Source organism: Glossina fuscipes, unplaced genomic scaffold, assembly GCF_014805625.2.
Source record: "Glossina fuscipes isolate IAEA_lab_2018 unplaced genomic scaffold, Yale_Gfus_2 0, whole genome shotgun sequence".
NCBI classification, from domain to species: domain Eukaryota; kingdom Metazoa; phylum Arthropoda; class Insecta; order Diptera; family Glossinidae; genus Glossina; species Glossina fuscipes.
In genome coordinates, this window is record NW_023998414.1 from 15551421 (window position 1) to 15572143 (window position 20723).

The following is a 20723-nucleotide window of genomic DNA, read 5'->3' on the forward strand; positions in this document are numbered from 1 at the left end:
TAATCAAACCATTAACATCGACAAAGCAGCTGCTTATCTGTGCCACACCCATTTAAACTAATTCATGTGCCGCGTAGAAAATAGGACTACTAATGGTTATTGTTGGGCAGCATATTGAACAAAATAGCTCCTAACATTTTTTATAATATTCTTCCAAATTTAATTTACTAAAAAATCGGCGGAGACATCGGTTCGCACCGGATAAATATATTTATGATACTCATAGAGGTTTAAGTCTTACTCATCATGTTGATTGAGGCTAAAAAATTGCAATCAAAACGGACAAGAAATCAAATGAAAGCGTAACAGACTAGCAAGTGCGACCATTGAACATCGTACATGGCTTCACTTTATACAAGTCCTTTTCTATTTTATGTATCTAATATTACAAGTGATAGCTTGTGTTTAGGTAGAGTTATGCCGCTGATAGGAGTCCTTATATACGGTACGAATCAACACGTAGTTGAAATAAAGTACAGATAATCTTTATATCAAATTAAAAATAATACTTATACGCTAAGTAAAGGCTTTTAGGAGCTTTGAGGGAGAATATATGGGAGAATGTTAAAAATCGGGCCCATTGCCGCCAAATTTTGAAAATTGCAATTTTTTCTCTTATGACAATTTTTCCAATAGAAGGTCCAATCCAATCCACATTCAATAGCGTCCGTCCTTCGGCATAGGTGTGTACCAAATTTCACCAAAATTTGATATTGCAATGCGGTTTTTAGAATGCACATAAATACACATAGACGGGCAGACAGACAATTAAACTTAAATCAACTGTGATTCTGAATCGTGAGTGAAAAGTGAGTGCGAGTTAATAAACTCTTCTTAGATGTTACATACAACCGCACATACCGAATATATCATGTAAAGCAAATTGTTTAGGATGTAATTATTTCCTTGGACAAATTTTCTTCGACACCAACGAACCCTTGTGACGAAGATCACGTTGTATATAATAAAGGAAAGTTTGAATATTTGTTGATGGAGTGACGTTTAATTTTCTAAAAATACTTCTTCATAAGTCTTCAATGAAATATAATGAAATCAAAAATTTAATTGACTTTGCGTCTGTTGTAAAATATGAAATCATAAAACATTTGGACATTCAAATATACAAATATACAAATACTCGATGGTGTTATACTTAACCGGCTTTCTTGGAAAACCGCACTGTGTAGCTGATGTGAGGGTCGATACACGTCAAGCAGCGAAAGTCCGTCTCATGGTCGGCTGGGCAGAGATTAGATTGTATGGCCGTCGAACAGAAAAAAAAAGGTGAAAACATTTTAGAGTGATGGAGTAGAAATGATTTTAGTTTCATTATATTGTCTCGACCACATAACGCTTCATCAAGCAATTCTATCATCACACTTGTCTAGTGATTATAAATTCATTATATAATATATTTGTAATTTTTTCTGAATTTTACCAAAATTAAATAATTTTTTTTTAAGGCGAGCAGGATGTTTTTTGAAAGTCGCTCTATTTAGTTTTGCTTTGCAATTAACGAAAAGACAGTGAAGCCAAGTTGCAAATATTAGTTGTGTTCCGTAATCTTTAGAATTCCGTGTAGAACTCGACAAAAACACCAACTACGTCCTATAACAAGTGCCTTAGATTAAATACATACGTGACCCATTCACAGCGCAAAGCAATTAACTTATCAGCATGAGTAACCGAGTAGGTAAGAATTGCGACGATAACCAAGTTAGTGTTCGCGGTCGGTTTCAAATCTCTTCACACCCATAAGCCTGCGGCCACTAACCCTCTATTCCTTTCTTTGTTTCTTTTCTGACTGTTGCCACGTTACGTGAATAGGTGACATCCGCTGAATGATTAGTCCTTTTTTAAAAGAAGAAAAGCAAGAATTGTGCAATTCGCTCAAGTTATTGGCTTGAAATAAGCTTTCAAGTTTTTATTCTTAATTTGAATTTTTTTTTTTTTTTTTATTTAAATAAAATCTTCAAGTCAGAAAAATTGGACTAAGCATCTGCCGCCACAATTACCTCACAACCGCAATATGTATATATAGGACTTTCTGTATGCACTTTTTCAATTTTGAAAACTGCCCATAGAACGGTGTGCAAATCTTATGGAAATATAATTTAAAATATATATACGATATAGTATGTACTCGAAACGATTGTCTAGAATGCCTATCTTATTATAAATAGTGAAATTAATGGACATTATCAAATTGTTTTTAAATAACACTAGAAATTGCTTATAATGAACAATTGTACATTTGCGCGTTAGGAAGGAATGTGAGGTAAGCATAAGGTGTTAGCATTCGACATTTGATTTCGAATCACCAATGAAGCTATTTATTTATTCACGTTATAGTTCTTTCAATATATTTACAATTCGTTAATCGGATGTTTTTTCTCTTTACTTATCCCACGAATAACATCTTTAAAGGTTTTTTTTGGATTATAAAGCAATTTAATGCGGGCATATAGTAATGAGGTAATCTTTACGGACATTAATATTGGAATGAACGTAAAAAATAATAATCCTTATGGTTTGTCTGTGTGTGTGTGTGTGTGTGTGTGTGTGTATGTTCGATTTTATCAAGTACGGCTGACCTTCGTAGGCAACAACAAAGTTTTTAAACCGAACGAAAACGGATGCTCTCAACCACTTAAATTATTATAATATAATTTCTCAATTCAATCGCATATTGATTTATTACGAGTGAAATATCTTCGATATGTGTGTCGGTGTGGAGTTTTCCACGCTTACTATGCAAAACCTTTCATAATGAACTTTTCAAGCGAAAATTTTTAGTTCTTCGCACACTTTTCGACTTAATTAGCCTTAGCTTGGCCATGAAACTATATATATATATATATATATATATACCTAAAGTATTTCATTAAATTAAAGAAAAGAGGAAAAAATTAGTTAATAAAGTAACGGCTTTTAAAAACTATAATTGTAATGCGAAAACAATCAGTTCAATATGGTTCACGTATAAAAAGTCGCCTTTTAAAATAACCCTACGCTTAAACATTACTCTAGTCGTGGGTGTGTACCCGCAACTATCTTGAAAATTGTTACCTCTAAGCTCAATACAACTAAACTTGGACATGCATGATTTAATTTATTGATTCAGAAAATGTCTCTTGGTGACAAGAAAACAATATTTCGTCTCCTCTGGGTGTTTCACATACCTATCCAGATTATGCCCTTATCACAAGGTGTGCCATAGGATGAAAAGTATTGTGCTCTCGTCTGACCAAGCCATTGATATCTGACAGCGCTTGAAATGTTTTTCCGTTCGTAGGCTAAAGAACATTAGAAACATATAGTAGCATTCTTAACGTTTTATATAATGAATCCAAGTGTGATCATTGTCTTGCATAACTTGAAACCAGCCTATAATACACATACATCAGGCAACGGTCGGGAATTACCTGGTGCTTTAACACAATAAAAATGATAAAATGGTGTAGAGTATAAAACTTAATCGACCTATATTTGTTATGGGTATTGCTTTCCAATTTCACAATAACTTCTAATTAAAATGAAAACCAAGTAGAGGAGAAAATAAATTATTATGGCACGGAAGAAATGGTAAATATTAAATAATAATATTAATGTACATTGCGTTGTGTTAAATTTAATATAATAATCTAAGTAAAAAGTACGAGTATCAGAAACCTTACGAAACCTTATATTTTCGCTTGTGCCAACCTTAACGGGTCAACTGATAGAAATGATACAAAGTTTTACGAGATTTGGATTTATTAATTTGTTCGTATTTGCATTTGCAGTCTGTCTGCGTGTGTGGCATTACATTAATACATCCAGGATTAGTTCAATAAACAATTCTATAAACAGCTAGGTTGCAAGCTTTCCGAATTACTATACTCAATCGAGGATATATATGGACGGATTGCCAGTCTGGAAAAATCTCCAACAGTCAGTCACGTTCAGAGTTATTGTATATGCTCGCAGTATTCCCAAAGATAGATCGTGGAAAGCGTTTGTACCCTTCTATTTTTCGTTAGACGACTAAACTTTGCTTCGATAATAGTTATCTAACTAGCAGTAGCTGTGATCAAAGTTTCGAGAAATATATGTATATCCGTTTATTAACTAACAAGATTGGTTGTTAAATAACCAATATTTGTGCATAATTTCAATGCACGGGCATTCACTGCAGGCATCCTGTGCTTTTACATGCGCATACCGCAAATGATTATGTTTTTATTTTATTAAAATTGCCATTTTTATAAAGCTTTAATTACTTTTGGTTAATAATTAATAATAAAAAAAATTATTAAATTTTTCATATTACATACGTTAATTAAAATATATGAAATTATTCTTTATACAATATTTGCAGTCGACTCACAGGCGGCCGCGAATAATTACATTAATTTGACGTTAAAACAATAACGAATAATAAATAATGACCGGCAAAGAGATAAGAACTCTGCCAACATTTACAACCGATATAATAACAGCAGCGGCAGCAGCAACAGCAGTAACTGAATTAGCAATAGCAGTAATAATAGCAGTAGCAGCAGCAGTAGCAATAAAAATAATAACGATAACGAGACAAACCAGCAGAATATATTCACAAAGAGTAATAAGAAAATCAAAGCAATTAACAAAACAACAACAACAAAGACTGCTAAACCAACGGCAGTTGGGCAATAGAATAGCAACAATTGTGAAAACAATTAATACTCTTTTTAACAGGATAACGTCGGATATCCGGAGACAAAACTTGTCATCTGTGCGTTAACTCGTAATTGATACGCAACTAAGCCAGAAAAAAAAAAATAAAAAATAGGTCTATGGAAATCCAATTAAAAGAGCAATCAAAGCCATTGCCATTAAAGTCACCACCACTACCACTACCGCTACAATTACCACAACCGCAAAAATCATCATCATTACAGCTAGGGGAGTCAGCGACGGCATACTGCATTTGTTGTTGTGATAATGAGGAACTTAGTCGTTTATCTTTTAATTTTCGGACTCTACGCCATGCAGACAGTAGTGGGACACATGAATAGTGATCCAGCGCCAGGACGTTCACCGGGACCACCTATGATTGTTACAACAAAAGCCGAATTAACAAACACAGCAGAAGATACACATTTGGCAGCCGCTCATTACGATGATATTAAGATAAATATAACTGCAACAATAAAAACTACCAAACAACCAACTCATTACCATCATCAACAAAAGCAATATAGGAATATCAACGACTATAACACGAATTTACCAAACGCATCGTCGCTCGGTAAAGATTTGCCATCAGTAGAGGGAACTATACAACAAGCAGATGATGATGCTATTAACTTTCGATTAGCAAAATCTGAAAATAATTATATGCCGGTCAACGATAATGTTGACATTGCCAATGTCGAGGTCATCGACGATGACAACAATGATAGTGACGAGAACGAGGACGCGACAGTATCGTTTGCCGAGGATGCCGAAATGACATCAAATATAGATTATAATGCTACACGAGATAAGCTAAATAATTACGCCGCAGAAGCTGAACAGAACGAGGAAAATGTATTTTCAACATCAACCTCGACATCAAGAACAGTACATTCATCATCGATGCAATCGTCGGCGGTGCAATCTGCCTGTGCTTCACAGTTAAGCGATTTTCTCGACGACGTGCCCGTAATTGATGCTGTCGATATGGCAGATCAAGCAAATAGCACCAGTATACCGCAAGGATTACAAATCCAATTAGAGCTGTTACACGATACCTTTGATACAACCACCACAAATTTTGGCATTAATTGCGGTTTAATGTACAAAGGTTTGTAAACGCATATACCTCACATCCTTTATCAGCCTTAATATTTGCTGAATCCGAATATGATTAATTACACACCACGCAATATCTCTTTTAATACCATCCCCGCCGCCGAAACTGTTCTTTTGCTTAAATATAACATCAGATAAGTTCATGCATACATCAAATCGCATTTTCATTCATGGCCACTCACTAATTGAATCAATACATTGTCGTTTTTGTTTTTATAGCTATTACCCATGAATATACCCCATCATCACAAAATGAGGCATTTATTCATTCTATCGAAACGTGTGCATATATATATATATATATATGTTCTTGATCCGCATCAAATTCTAAATCAATTTAAGCATGTCCGTCTGTCCGCTTGTGTAATGGCCGCAAAAATGAAGCAGCCGAATCGGTCGAACAACACGCCCACAGCACCACGTAAAATGAAAATGCCTCTGCTTTCAAAAGGGATAAAAAATTGATTTGAAACTATAGCAGATATATGTAGAAAAATTGAAACACACATTCAGTGGGCGAGGATATAGCACTTGTACAAAAATCGAATAAATCTCCCACCCAGTCTGCCCAATATTGCAGTGTATCAAGATTTAATTTTTTTCCAATACCTTTATAACGCGTAGAAACAAACTTCAAAAACCCCATAAAGTGTAAAAATCTTGAACTTGTTTCAAATTGGTAATGCTCCTAAACATGTCATTCAGTTCGTCTGTCTACCTGTCCGTCTGCCCAACTATGTAGCGTCTGTGGTAAACATTCTCCCGTTCGCAAAAATGAAAATATCGCCTAAAAAATTTGCAAAAGGGTTTGGAAGTGCGCTAAACTTTTCGAAGGGCATGCCTGCAACGCCAACGCGCCTAACGACAAAAACTTTTATTTAAAAAAAAAAAAAAAGTCCGCCTCGCCCTGAGAATTTAGTTCTTTCACTTATTTTATCTTCTTTAGGATAACGGTGATGGATATAAACGATTCGGTTCCGACCGCATATAATTTTCTTGCTTGTTCTTTCTCTTTTCTTTTTTATTTGTGTTATTTAAATGGATAGTAGTGGGGAATATATAGGGTCGCAATTAAACACCAAAAAAAAAAAAAAAAAATTGAAACTAAACTCGTTCGCTTTTCGGTTAAACAAATTCTTACAAAGTGCAAATGCTATTTAATCTCAAGTTGATTGGGATAATTTACCGTTCAAAAGAGTCCTTCAGCAATTGCGAGCTATAGCCAAATTAGTCTACGCGGAGAATATTCATTTTCTCGGCCAAATATAAATAGGAAACAAGTAAATATATTGTTACATACCACTGGCTTTTGTGATTTTACGTTTCCTTTTTTTAATCCGTTCGAGCTTAAGCTCGTACCGCTGAATTATGATTTTTACACTAGAATACGTTTTATTTACAATTCGTAAGAAATCTAAATGCAAACTATTTACAGGAGCAACGATTCTACAACGATTCTTCCGGTCTTATCGGTTTGAATATTACAATTCAACTCTCTCGGTCCGATTAACTTTGCCTTACACAAATATTTCGCTTATATACCCTTTTACAAGCAAGCTCCCAGTGCCAAACTTCCACTCGTCATTTTTGTGCTAGTCCTTTTTCCCGCTAAATTTTCTGCTAATTGCCGTTAATTTTATCAACAATCGCCAGCTGCTTGAGGCATCTAAAATGTTATGAATGTGTTCTGGCTTGACCTTTCTTTAAAATTGGGTTGGGGTGGAAAATCGACTAGTTTTCAAGAAAACTCAAAATATCGAATGTGAGGTTTGCTCAACAACACTAGCGTATAGCAAGGTAGACCATTAAATACTCTATACCACTTCGTTTTATATGATTTTTTCATTACTTTCGAAATAGTATACGAAAAAGTGGACTTTTTTGCAAAAAAGTCGTTCATTTTCGCACAATTAATATTTAGGTTCGATTACTATTATGGATTGGTGTTATTTTTCGTAGAAACGGTTATGTGGGGGGACGAAATACTATTACTTGGCGATTTTTTGCAGCAAATTCTCAAGAGAGAAGGCGTCCTATGAAGAGTGATCGTATGGCGGGTGACGCGATCCAATCCATTTTCAAGAGGGTTCGTCCCCGGGCCAAAGCTTAATGTCGTAAATTTTTCAAAATTTTCGAAAAATACTCTCTGTAAAATCTGTAGGCTGAACGCAAAAGTACATGGAAAGACATAAGAAGGACATATGGTAAGGAGAGAAAGGAGGTTTAAATCGATACAGAAAATGATTCTAATTTGTTCGGGACATCAAAAGATGGGGCTACCTTAAATCCCTCTGGGTATTATGGTCATCCGCTTAAGCCCAATCTGCTCTGGACCACAGGAGTTATAGTGTATAAAAATGCGTTAGGCAAAGAAGTACAGCTCGCACACTTCGCACAGCTTATATGTGTATGTTTTTGCTCAGCGGAAATAACGGTTCATTCCACTCGTATACGTTATGCTTCGCGTATTCTATTTGCGTGCCCGTTGCTATGTACAGGTGCGAAATCTCTTGTATTGGTTAAACAAAATTTATCCTTTCAGGGCTTTTCAAGCCCCTAACTGAAGAACTAAACCTTACAATATATATACGATATGCAAGCAATCAAAAGGTTGGAATAAAATTTTCCGAGAGTTCCATAAATAATGAAGCATTGTTTTGAATTGATGATGAATTTCGAAAACGTTCTTCAACATGGACATGGGTTTTCCTAATTATGACAGTCACATTGCTTTGAATAAATCGCGCCTACAGTTAAGAGAAATCTATTTGTAGTAGCTGAAGGCATCCAAGGTATCGAGTTCTCTTTCGTCACTTCGATTTTTGTGGTTATACAATTGCCACGTACCCCACCCCCATCAGCTCAATAGTGTTGTGCCAAATCATTTACTGATTGATATTCAATTATATTCACAATTTAGCATTCTTTTGATTACGTATACCTATGCGACTTTTCCTATCTTAACTGTCTTTGTTCGTTTACAATTTTGTGAAGTTTATTATTATTAACTCAAAATCTGATGCTTATCAAAAATAATTATCCTTTTATTATAACTTATATGCAGAACATTGCTTTAGCATTTGCGAGGAGTAAGTTAATAAGTCTTTCAATTGATAGGTGCGATACGATACTAACTATAATGTTAGGTTATTGCTTACAATTTACTAAGTGTTGCAATCACAAACCATAAATATTATTATAATAAAACGTAAGTTGTTTATCGATAAAATATTGATATTTTTCTTTCGAACATCAACGTTGAAATCTTGTACACAAATTTATGCACATTTTGCATATTTAGTAGTCAAAGTGTTTGTAAAATGTAAATAAACAGAAGAGAAAAATTTCAAAATGTACATATTTTGATGGAAATGACACTTTATCGGGTCGTGGTGGCATTAGTACTGTAGTGATAGTAGTAGCAGTGTTGAAGCGAACGTAAATACAAAAATAAACCGCACAACTCAACATACACACTCACACACACACACAAAACACTCAAAACGAAAACAAACAAAACCAATTGCCAATCATCAGCTGTCAATTCAAACGTAAATACACACCCTCACACGAAAACTTGAGAAAAGAGCTTATAAAAGCCCTCAAGTGAAAATAAGGGTAAAAAAAGGTCAATTACAAAACGTTTTAACATATGAGAGTGTGTTGCATATAGAATTTATTGCTTATCATGTATAATTTACACGTATGTTAAATGCATGCGATACACTTACACGGCGCGTACATCTGTCGCTTTATATTTTCGCGAATATAAAAAGAAGAAGAAACAAATTGTCAAAAGTATTTGACGAAATTGCTTTAAAATGTTCAAAATTCAATCTAATAAAATTTTTTTTTAATAATACACATACGCACACATTGACTCTTTCTGTAGATTTAGATGGCTATAGTAGTGTTCGTTAAAAGTTCGACAATGTCGTTTACTTATCTACATTTCATCGTAACAAAAACGAAAAATATATTTATTTTCAATTACCGGCATAAGAAAATGAAAAAGTTTTTATTTAGCAAAAGTTCTTAGCCAATGTGAAAAAACCTTTTTATAAGCGCGATTTTAACGCAATTGCTTGCCAAGTTTCTCGTTTCATTTGTTAAGTCCCGGGAAATATCTCTAAATGCATAAGTACGAAAATAAGATGATGTCTCTCAAGCAACGTGTGTTTGGTTCCTGAAGCAGAGAAATAAGGTAACCAAATACGAGCAATACAGTTCAGGCAAGGTCGAACATTAAATACCCTATATCATTTCATCTAATGCAAATTTTTCGCTTATTTCCGTGATTGAATGCCAACAATTTTCCCTTTTTTGGATGTATAAGCGTACTTCTCATCCTCTCCCAGAATCTCAAATTTAACAAAATTAATTTTCTTTCCACTGGTCTTAATATTCTTCACACAGTCTTCTCATAACGATCTACAAAGTAGACATCCATGTCATATAAAAATATATCTTTTCCCGAGAAGGTGGTCCAAATTTACTACGAATCTGTCAATTCTCTCACATTCAAATTATTATTGTAGGCCAATTTTGAATACAAAATATCCAAAATTAAACCTTTTAGTCACGTAAAAATCGTTTAAAAAAAGGCCAACGTAGTCCAAATTTGCTATCAGTTCATTTCTATGTCAAATTAGTTTTTGCCATAGAGAGGCATATTTTTTACAACAAAACGTATACGTGATGGAATAAAAAGAATACGTATATGGCCCAAGTGTGGTAGAGTTGACATTTAAGTCAAACTACCCTACCCTTATGAACCAGTTCGCACTGTGATATATTAAATATTAGACTGCTTTCTCATGTAGAAGTTTACTTTGCATACAAACGGGTCCAAAACACCATTCCATCCGATCCATATTTTTCACGTCGATTTTAAATACCAAAATTTTATTGAGTAATGATTTTTGTAAAAAATTTTGAAAATTTTAATTTTTTTCATATGAGGACTATATCGAAATAAGACTTTATACGGGTGTGATCGCAAAAGTAATCGGGTCTTATCCACTTTCAAGAGAGTGCATCTTTGAGCCAAAATGAAGTTAGGTCTTTGCGACAGATTTTAGCCTTTAGTCATTTAAAGCATATCAAAAAACTGCACTTGAATAAGTTCATAAAAGTTTTTTATAATTAATTTCGTTTCTTATACTTATGGGGGGGAAGGCATATCTGGGACGACTTCGGCATTGACAAACACTGGAGAGAGTGATGAAGGTCGGTTTTTCTGATAGGTTTCAGCACTTTTCACGATTTATCTAAAATCTGGAATTACGTAAGGTCTCTGACAATTATTCTTACTCGATTTGGACATGGCACTCTTTCAGTGTTCGTATCGTAACTGTGCATGAGATTTAGTGGCTTTTGGTTCTATGATAATTTGTAAGCGAACGATTTAAGAGGCATGACATTTTCATAGGCGTCGTTTGAAGTCCGATCTTATTATTAGTTTCATCGAGAAGAGTATAGAGCAAATACAAATACCATAGTGGGCTTCGGCTAACCATTAGATACTCAACGTCACCTTATGGATATGTTATATATTTTGAAAAATCGTTATATGACAAGTGGTTGAAAAAGTGGTCCGATCCGCGGCGTTTTCAATAGCGTTCGTCCTTGACCCAAAACACGTCGGTGTTCCCAATTTCCGATCGGCATAATAGTAAAGGATGGATCTATCGCAAGTCCTTCTAGGTATTGCATACATCCACACAAACTTGTACCACAAGTAGTATACGATATAAAGATACCTCTCATCTCTGACAGTGTCTTTCGCATAAATGTAACATGGAAAGATTTCCTGATTATACGCTAGACCAGTTATGTTTGATTATAGGATCAGACGAAGTTGAGATGGACACATCTTTTATCATATTAAGTGATTCAATTCATTTTTTAAAACGACTTAAGCATATCTGGCCATCTATACGTTTGCCTATTTAATATCCGTCCATGTTTTTTGCGTATTAACCCTGTATGTCGTAATTTTCGAGATATTTTGATAAAATTTCGTACAGTGGTATGTTTTGCTCAAACAGAAGCACTGTCCTAAAAATTTGTTTGGAAGATCTTTATCACCGCTCCCCATACAAAGACGGAACTTAAAATAGACATTGTGTGAAGAAAATTGATGCAAAATGGTATTATGGCATATTAAACGACTGTAGAAAACTTTAATGGGACAGACAAACTTTTGAACTTTCTCATACATATAAACATTCTTATGAAAAATTAGCCTTTATATGGCAAAATCGTTAACTCTTTAACCTTTTGTGATGAAAGACAACTCCAAATTTATTCTGTTAAATTTGGACCACATTGGTCAATTTTTCGCAGCCCTCTCGATGTGAAAGTTGTCACAATTTGTGGCACGAATAGATGGAAAAATAACTTTTCTCACAAAAAAAATATGAAAAGGAGAGTCGAACCGTATCGGTTCACGTTTTCTAGGCCCTCTTATAGAAGCCTATAAAAATATTGCAAATATTCTAAAAAATACCTAACGTTAAGTCTTAGCAGAGAGCACAAAAATGTACTTTAACAAGTTAAGCAGGATGTTAACATTATTCCATCGAGAACAGTTTCAATCACAAAAGCTACGCGAATTATGACAAAGAAAATTCAAGACAATAACAATAAATGAAATTTATATGAAAGACAAATTCAAGGTCATTGTGCAAACCGTAGCACGTAATGCAAATGTGATTTTTACTGCCTTACTGATGTAGGCTGCGTTTTATATGAACATGTTTGCATGCACATATGCACACATACACATTTACATATATAATTATGGTCTATTTCGTACCAGTGTTACTTACATTCCAAAACAAAACGTCTCAGCCCTAATGAAAACATTTAAAGCCGAGTTTTCATTTATTGCTTTCATATATTTACCATACACATGTCAATGTAAAAATTGTTCATTTACAAGTTACGGTTTACGCATGTCAGTGCCTTGAATAATGATCGTACCCTTTACAAACTGAAAGCTGCTTAGGCGGCTAAAATAAATTCATTTACAGTCTATTAAACAATTTTAATGTTTAAGAAAACTTCAAAAATGAAAGTAAACTTTTTTTTTACAACTGCCTTCGAATACAAGAATATCAGAATTAGCAAAGTAAAATAAACAAAAAAAATTATGAACTTGCGTTGAATTCAACCGTACTAAGCGATATGCGATGACTTTTGGAATTCTATCAATTTCTATTATTGAGCTTAATATTTATACTCTAGCTCTCTACCCATGTATGTAATACTTAACGTTAAGCTAGACCCATCGAGATCTAGGTGGCTTTCGTCCTCGAGTGAAAACTTATGAATGTATCGAGTATTAGCAAATTACCTCCGAAATTCCGGTTATAGGTTAAGCACAAAGACTGCTTGGGTAGACATTAGACGGACCAACTTGCTTAAATAAATGAGTTCAGATTCAGATAATAATTTTGAATTCTGAATGACGAGAAGTGAATCTATCATAAGTCATTCTGAGCGTTACGTATGTCCGCACAAATTGAAGAAATTCTTACCACGAATGATTAAGAATACAAAAAATATATCGTAAAACGAGACGCACCGGGTAGTTGATGCATAAAAACATTTTGCGTACAGTTTATTAAAGGAATGACGATAAATTTATTTAATAGCGTGAGATACAACAACCGAAACAACGAATGGTTAAGATACGTCTTTAATTAAATATATCTTGCGCATGATTAAGCTGTGGATATGGACATAATTACAACTTAAAGATTTTATATTTTCAGTTTAAAAACTGGCATATAACATCTTTGCTGCCCTAAAAACGTTTAAAATATTATGAAACTCATTATGCATAGTCCAACCCACGGCAACTCATATAACACAATTTAATTAAAAAACTCATTTTTGCTGGAAAAATACGTCACTTTGTAATACCCACACGCGCTCATCACACAAATATTATCTAAAAAAAAAAAAAAAAAAAAAAAAAAAAAATCCTTTTCACAGTCTTCATGTAAATTATATTTATTGTAGTGCGTTTAACGACAACTATGCCGACATTAACAAAAACAACAAAGACAACAAATTCAGCAACGACAACAAGTACACCACTATCTACCTCTTCAACGTTGTCATTTTCAACGCAATCAACATTATCTTTATTCTCGCCCTTGTCGCCGCCGTCATCATCATCATCATCATCATCATCATCATCACCATCATCGTTTGCAAATAAAACGCAATCAGCAACACCCGATGCGCAGCAAATTGTAGCACATTACACAGGAGATTTTCATATTGAAACCGTTTCGCTGCTAACCTCCAAGGAACGCGGCAGCTTTGTTAGTGATTCTTTGGATAACAAGTTGCCAATTTCATGGTTTGCCAGTGCAACTGAACGCAGCGGGAATTGGCAGACCAAGAATACCTATCAGCAACAAATAAACCAACAATTGTTTAACAATGAATATGCAGCTGCCTCCACCTTTACATCAAACGAATCTTCTGGAGAATGGGATGATATTGATAATCAAACATCTATTGATTATAATACTGACGATAATCATCAGCTTCATTATATTAGAGAAGACAATTTAACGTTGAGACGAAAACGGCACGATGCTTACGATGCGTACAGTACAACTAACAACAAGTGGCGTTCTCTTCAACATAAAAGACAAGTTGACGGTGCAACAGCATTGCACGAACGATATAAGCTAAGTGAAGGAGAAAACGCAAAAATATGTCCAGATAATAAATGGCGTGGCAGTACAAAAAGTATTATAAATGCACACGGCAATCCAGCAACGGAATCCTTGAGTTTATGGCTGGTAAATGAACTCTGCGAGCAGGAGGACATCATCGAGTTCAGGTATGCATAATGTAGAGAGCGTCGCCATAATGCGAAGTATGTTTGACTGCATTTTAATGCTTATAACACTTTGCATATAAAGCACAAAACGATTTTCTAGACAAATATATTCTGTTAAATGTATTGTTAACGTTAATAACTTAGGCGGATAAACGCTTTTCGCTTCCTCTGTATTTTTGCTGCGCACGATATTATTTAAGAAAACTGTATATATAAAGTTTTACTCGCCTCATGTCAAATTTTTATGGTCCCATTCTAGACCTTGCAAGCGCAAATCGCAAACTTAAGAAGTCAATCGAGATCATTCTCATCACTTAAGGATCATTTTAGCAACTTGAGCTTTCATTTGTTTATTTATTTATTTTTTTTTTTGTTTTCTTAATTTCACAACGGCAACCTGTCACAACTTAATGATCAATAGTAGCGAGCAATAGTAATTGTTATTAGTAGTGATGATTCGCGGTCACGAATGACCAGCAATCGCGATGATCAGCAATGTGATGATGATCGGTATTAGTAGAGATTTTACAAATCGTCAAAAAGAATTTTATTTCAGCTTTGATTTATCGAGCACTTGTAATCTTACAGTGTACTTAGACTGACATCTTTGAGGGATTGCTGCAATGCTTTAGACTCAGGTTAGCTTGAAAATGCTTTTGTAAATCGAAAGTGCAGGTAGTTGACCAAGCGCCGAGTACAGTTACCTATAACACAGCTTTAAAGTTTGACACATTCAGTTTTTATATCCATCACTGAGGGATGTAGGATATATTCGTCGTTTTGGTCGTCAAACGCTTGCAACATCCAGATGGCAGCGTCACAGACCCAATAAAGCATATATGTAATCTTAATCAATATCAAATTTTAAAACGATTTAAACATGTCCGTCTGCCAGTCCGGGCAAAGTTTGTGATAAACACGCCCAAGGTCCAAATTATTCAAAATACACGATCAGGTTGCAATAAAACCCAAGAATACATCTGCTTTTTTAAAATAACAAAAAAAGATTTAAGGGCAAATTTAATAGTAACAATAATTAGATTATTCCGCAACTGCTTTAAAATTGAAACAATCAATTAATGCTCAAGGCTTTTACTGAAGTTATTATCTCAACCGTGTATCGTCTTATTATATTTTCCTTCTAATTATTTTCTATTTTCATGGAAAACGCTTTCATCATATAATTAAAAAATTCTTTTCTTTTCAATAAAAAAAAGAATAACAAAAAAAAAAAAAAAATTGTAGAGAAGCATTTACGAAGAAAAGCATTTTTAAATTCACTCTACATTACGTAAATGAATTAATTAGCTTTACTTACACTTGCGATACAGGGCGTATTAAGTTTTTTCGGATGTGTGTAACATCCAGAAGGGGTCAAAACATGTCGACACTTTTTATCATACCAATTGATTCAAAATCGTTTTCATGCATCGATCTTGCCTGTCCGTCAGACCGTCTGATGTCTGTCTCTGCTTTTTTGAAAGGTCGTTAAATTAAAAATTACCACAATTTACAGAATTTTGCGACAAGACTCGCTCAGTAATTTGACCTTCTTACCTGTCCGTCAGACCGTCTGATGTCTGTCCCTGCCTTTTTGAAAGGTCGTTAAATTAAAAATTACCCCAATTTACAGAATTTTGCGACAAGACTCGCTCAGTAATTTGACCTTCTAAGTTGTTGCGGAAAATTTGGATTGGATGATGTAATTTTTTCAATCCCCCCAATAACCAATATTTCATGATGAAAATTGGTTCACAATAATAATTAGACGCAAAAATTAAGCACCACCTAAGTCTATATATATATATATATATATATATGGATTCTCATGAAAAAGAAGTATAGCGAAAATGTTCAATTTTTGATGAAAATTAGTTCATAAAGGTAACTTGATTAATTTGATTCACTGCATCGAATTTGGACCACGTAGGTCTATTTTTTGATCACTTGGTTCATCGTGGCAATATAACATAAAAACTAACGCTAAGGAATTTAAATATTGTATGTAAATAATGTATATTCTATCATATGTAGGGAATTTCATGAGAAGTAGAGAAGGGTTGCGGCGGAAAAGTTTAATTTCTAGTTATTTACGACGGAAACAACTGAAAAATAATAAAATCTTTGACAAATAAATTAAGTTTCCTAGGTTTGATTCATGTCATTTGAAGTTTTGAGTATCTGCCAAGATGAGAGCTTTAATGAATAGTACGTTTTCATAATACATTAAAATAATGCATCATCTTTATTTTATTATCGCACAAAAATTAATAAATGACTGTTTTAAGCAAAATCAAGGTCGGCGTTGCCCGACTGCAATGTTCTTACTTGCTGTTTTCATACATATACAAGCAAGAAGATAATACATCGTACGTAAAAAGAGAGTCTGATTAAGCCTTTCGCATTATATGAAGCCTTTTTGTATATCACATACTGAACATCAACGTAGTTCGTTAACACTTAACAGTTAAAGCGCTCAGGTACGTGTCCACTTACATGCGGGGAAAAGACCTTTGATGAACATTGGTTTTGATTTTATGAAATCTGCAATTGTTGTTAAGCAATATGATAGCTTTTGTGAAGTTTATTGATTGAGTGGTCATTACTAGAAAATGAGTTTCTATGGTAAAACTGAAACGTTCCGTTTTCAATTTCAGAGTATTTTTTCGTTTGAGAATGAGTAAAGACAACAAGGGGGAGAACGCCAATAACATCAGTCACGATAACAGGAAACACTACAGCGTACACTCGGAAGGCAGTAACTATAATGAAGCGACTCTTAATCGAACACCAACGCAAAACTATTCGGTGTTAATGTATAGGAAAACTTTTCAATTTAAATTGCGAAAAGGTAAGTAATAGGTTAGAAAAAACAAATAAAAACATTATTGGAAATGATTAGAATGCAGGAAAAATGCTTCGAGAGGAATAAAAATGTATTTGAAAAAGTATTGGGTTTTTGTGTTTTCCTTTTTTATCTCTTTCTTCTCTCTGTCCATCTATCTATCTATCTATCTATCTATCCATCTCTCTCTCTCTGTCTATATATATATATTTTTATTTCTCTCTCCGCCCTTATATATTTATTATACAACTCGATACAATTTGTGCCCATTAGACTGCCAAATACTACTAAAAGAGACATCGGTGGGTAATTTGGATTATACAACGCTACCTTTATACTGTGTCGATTGTACAGTACATTTTCCTCTGTTTGGAAACTTAGATCAAAGAAATTCGCCAAATGAGAGCCAAATTGAGGAAGAAAAAACTGAGCGAAATCAACCGCCAGGTATTTTAGTCGAATTACAAAGGCTTAATGTACCCTGTGGCAGTGGCGGTTATGTACGATTTTCTGAACGACGACCGCTATGTGGTAAATTGGAAGAACTCAATGACAACGATCGTGTATATCATTTCGATGTGAGACATCGTACCAGTGTTCAGTTCTATAGGAACCCAATGTTTAGTTTGTCATTCAAATTAGTCGATTATTGTTATAATGTGACGACTAGCAATGAAACGGGAGAATTTTATATACGTCCCAGTGTACGGGATGTCATGGAATGTTATTTTCGCATACATTTGCCCTATGGTAACAGAGTGCTTTTGAGAATGGTTACGAATAACGACAGCACTATTATGCCTTCCTTTTCAACTACTAGAGAGGCCTTCAATGAAGCTGATATGTATACAATTTTTACCAGTTACGGCGCAAATATAGACACACAACTATTAAATTTAACTTTGAGCGGTCCCAGCAGTTATAATGGCTTAAATTTACCCGCTCTCTTAAGACTGCCAAGTATGAATTACTCAAAAAGTCTAAAAGAAGAGGCGAACAAAGCTTTCATTAGTTTAGGTTTGGATGCTTTTGGCTTTCTGGCAGCCAGCAAAGCGAACATGCAAATGGCTTTAACGAACACTGCAAATTGTGCTGGTGTTATTATAAAAGTATTTGAAAATGATCATTCCAAGTGGTCACATTGCGTAAATAATACTAAGTATATGCGCGGTTTTATTTTGGAGTCGTCCAGCAATATTCTTAGTGTGCATCTGTTTCGTCCGGCTTCAAAAAGCCCAAATAGTATGACGTCTAACTCTCAAAATACATCACATCCGGCTATTTATCTATCATATCGGGCTCGTCCAAAGCCTGATATTGTGTCAAGCTGTGCCTTTGGCTGGATAGCAATGCAACAATTTTGCATTGCGGCCATTGAAGCGATTATGACCTGGCATGAGGCCGAACAGCGCTGTGTTCAATTGGGCGGCCATTTAGTGTCTATACGGAACGAACAGCAGCAACAAACAATTAATGAGCTATTACTAAATAGTCCCGGTTATGAAGAGCAAAGCGCCTACTGGGTCGGTGGCTCTGATAAAAGCTACGAAGGAGATTTCCGTTGGAGTGATGGTCTAATGTTTCAATATACCAGTAAGTAGGGGAACGGAACCAAATTCGCGAAATAATTCATTGAAAATTCACGAATGGTTTTTCCGTAGACTGGTTTCCGGGTTGGTCGCAACATGGTCACTACAACAAGCAGCCAAACGATGATGGCCTAAGTAGCCAAGATTGCATAGAGTTAAGGCGCTATTTTCGTACGCCACCCGGTGTACAAACAAGCCGTGGGCCCCTTACAAGTAAATATATGTGGAATGATCGCGACTGCAATGCAAAAAATGCTTTAATATGCGAAAGAGCTATGGGCGATGGTAAGCTTACATTGAGGAAAAGTAAAGAGCGACCATAGAAATGCAGAAAATTCCAATTTTCTAATTTTATATAGAGTCTTATCGTCGCAGTTGGCTAAATGATTGCAATAAAACGGTGTCTTTGAGTAAAGAACATCCGCGCGCTTCCATATGGAGTCCTTCCTTTCCGCGCCAATATCCCGACAATGCCAATTGCTTCACCACCATCACTGCTCCCCAGGGCTATCGCATTGTCATAGAATTCGAAGAGCTTGTTATTGAGAATGAGCCAGGGTAACGTTTGCACAACTTACGCTTTTTAATTGTTATAATCATTTTAAAATATCTATGCATTTCTATATATTTATATAGTTGCACTTACGATTATCTTGAGATAACAGAACCGAAGTTCTCTGATTCGCTTAGATATACAAAATCTTCTTCCAGACAGCGCATCACAAGTCCAAAACTGCTTAACGTAATCGACCCGAAACACAGCAATACAAATAGTAAAAATAATATTAACTATGTATATAAATATAAAAATAATAATAATGTTAGCGATAATTTAAAAATACTACGCAAGCGAAATTCTTATGACTCATCAGTACCAGCACATCAACTCAATTCTGCTGCTTCCATTCCATCTTCGTCGTTAACATCCTCAGCAGCTGTGTTTCATTCTGAATACGTGCCGTTAAATACCGACTACAACAACTACGATATGGCGCAAAATAATTATAAAAAGCTTTTACAAGTTTACTCAAGTCTTTATGGGCCACAAAGCAATTTTATTGTGAAAACACCAGATTATCCGCACGGTAATCCTTACTATCATCGTGCGGCGACAGCCCATACCGTTAATGACGATAACAGCAAAAACAAAAATTATGAAAATAATAATATTTTACCGAAACGTTTGTGCGGAGATTGGAGTACGAAACTGAAACTTTTACGTTACGTTTCGTTAAGTTCATATTTAGGCTTACATTTCGTTTCCGATTATTCGCATCATTTCGGCGGCTACAAGGCCAAAACCTATATGGAAAATAGTGAGTATTTCATAATTCGCTTACTCTTTATTAATTATACACATCTACACATATATGTATGCATACATATCCTGCATAGTAGACAATTTATTTTCCTTTTTAATTCTAATTTCTCTTCGCACATACATTCATTTGACCTCTTATTGTAGCATTTAACGAGGCTTAATTATCCCATATGTAATCTCAATCTCAAATGCTCACTAGAGGTCTGATTAGGCATATTCATATAACATGTATGTTACATATTCGTAACCATTGTTAAATTTTTGGTTAACTAAGTCCGTCGC

The 20723-nt window shown here is 34.7% G+C and overlaps 1 protein-coding gene across 8 annotated transcripts in view; it reads left to right on the forward strand.

Annotated features, from left to right (window-relative positions):
* The window catches only part of LOC119642820, a 180383-nt gene that overhangs the window by 126701 nt on the left and 32959 nt on the right, over positions 1-20723 (forward strand). For all 8 annotated transcript variants that reach the window (XM_038042149.1, XM_038042100.1, XM_038042128.1 and 5 more), the window contains 7 exons: positions 4361-5809; positions 13849-14686; positions 17344-17537; positions 17805-19124; positions 19193-19405; positions 19480-19678; positions 19757-20436. In XM_038042149.1, the coding sequence (XP_037898077.1) occupies positions 4966-5809; positions 13849-14686; positions 17344-17537; positions 17805-19124; positions 19193-19405; positions 19480-19678; positions 19757-20436 (4288 nt within the window). In that variant the 5' untranslated portion in view covers positions 4361-4965. The remainder of the gene's footprint in view (positions 1-4360; positions 5810-13848; positions 14687-17343; positions 17538-17804; positions 19125-19192; positions 19406-19479; positions 19679-19756; positions 20437-20723) is intronic.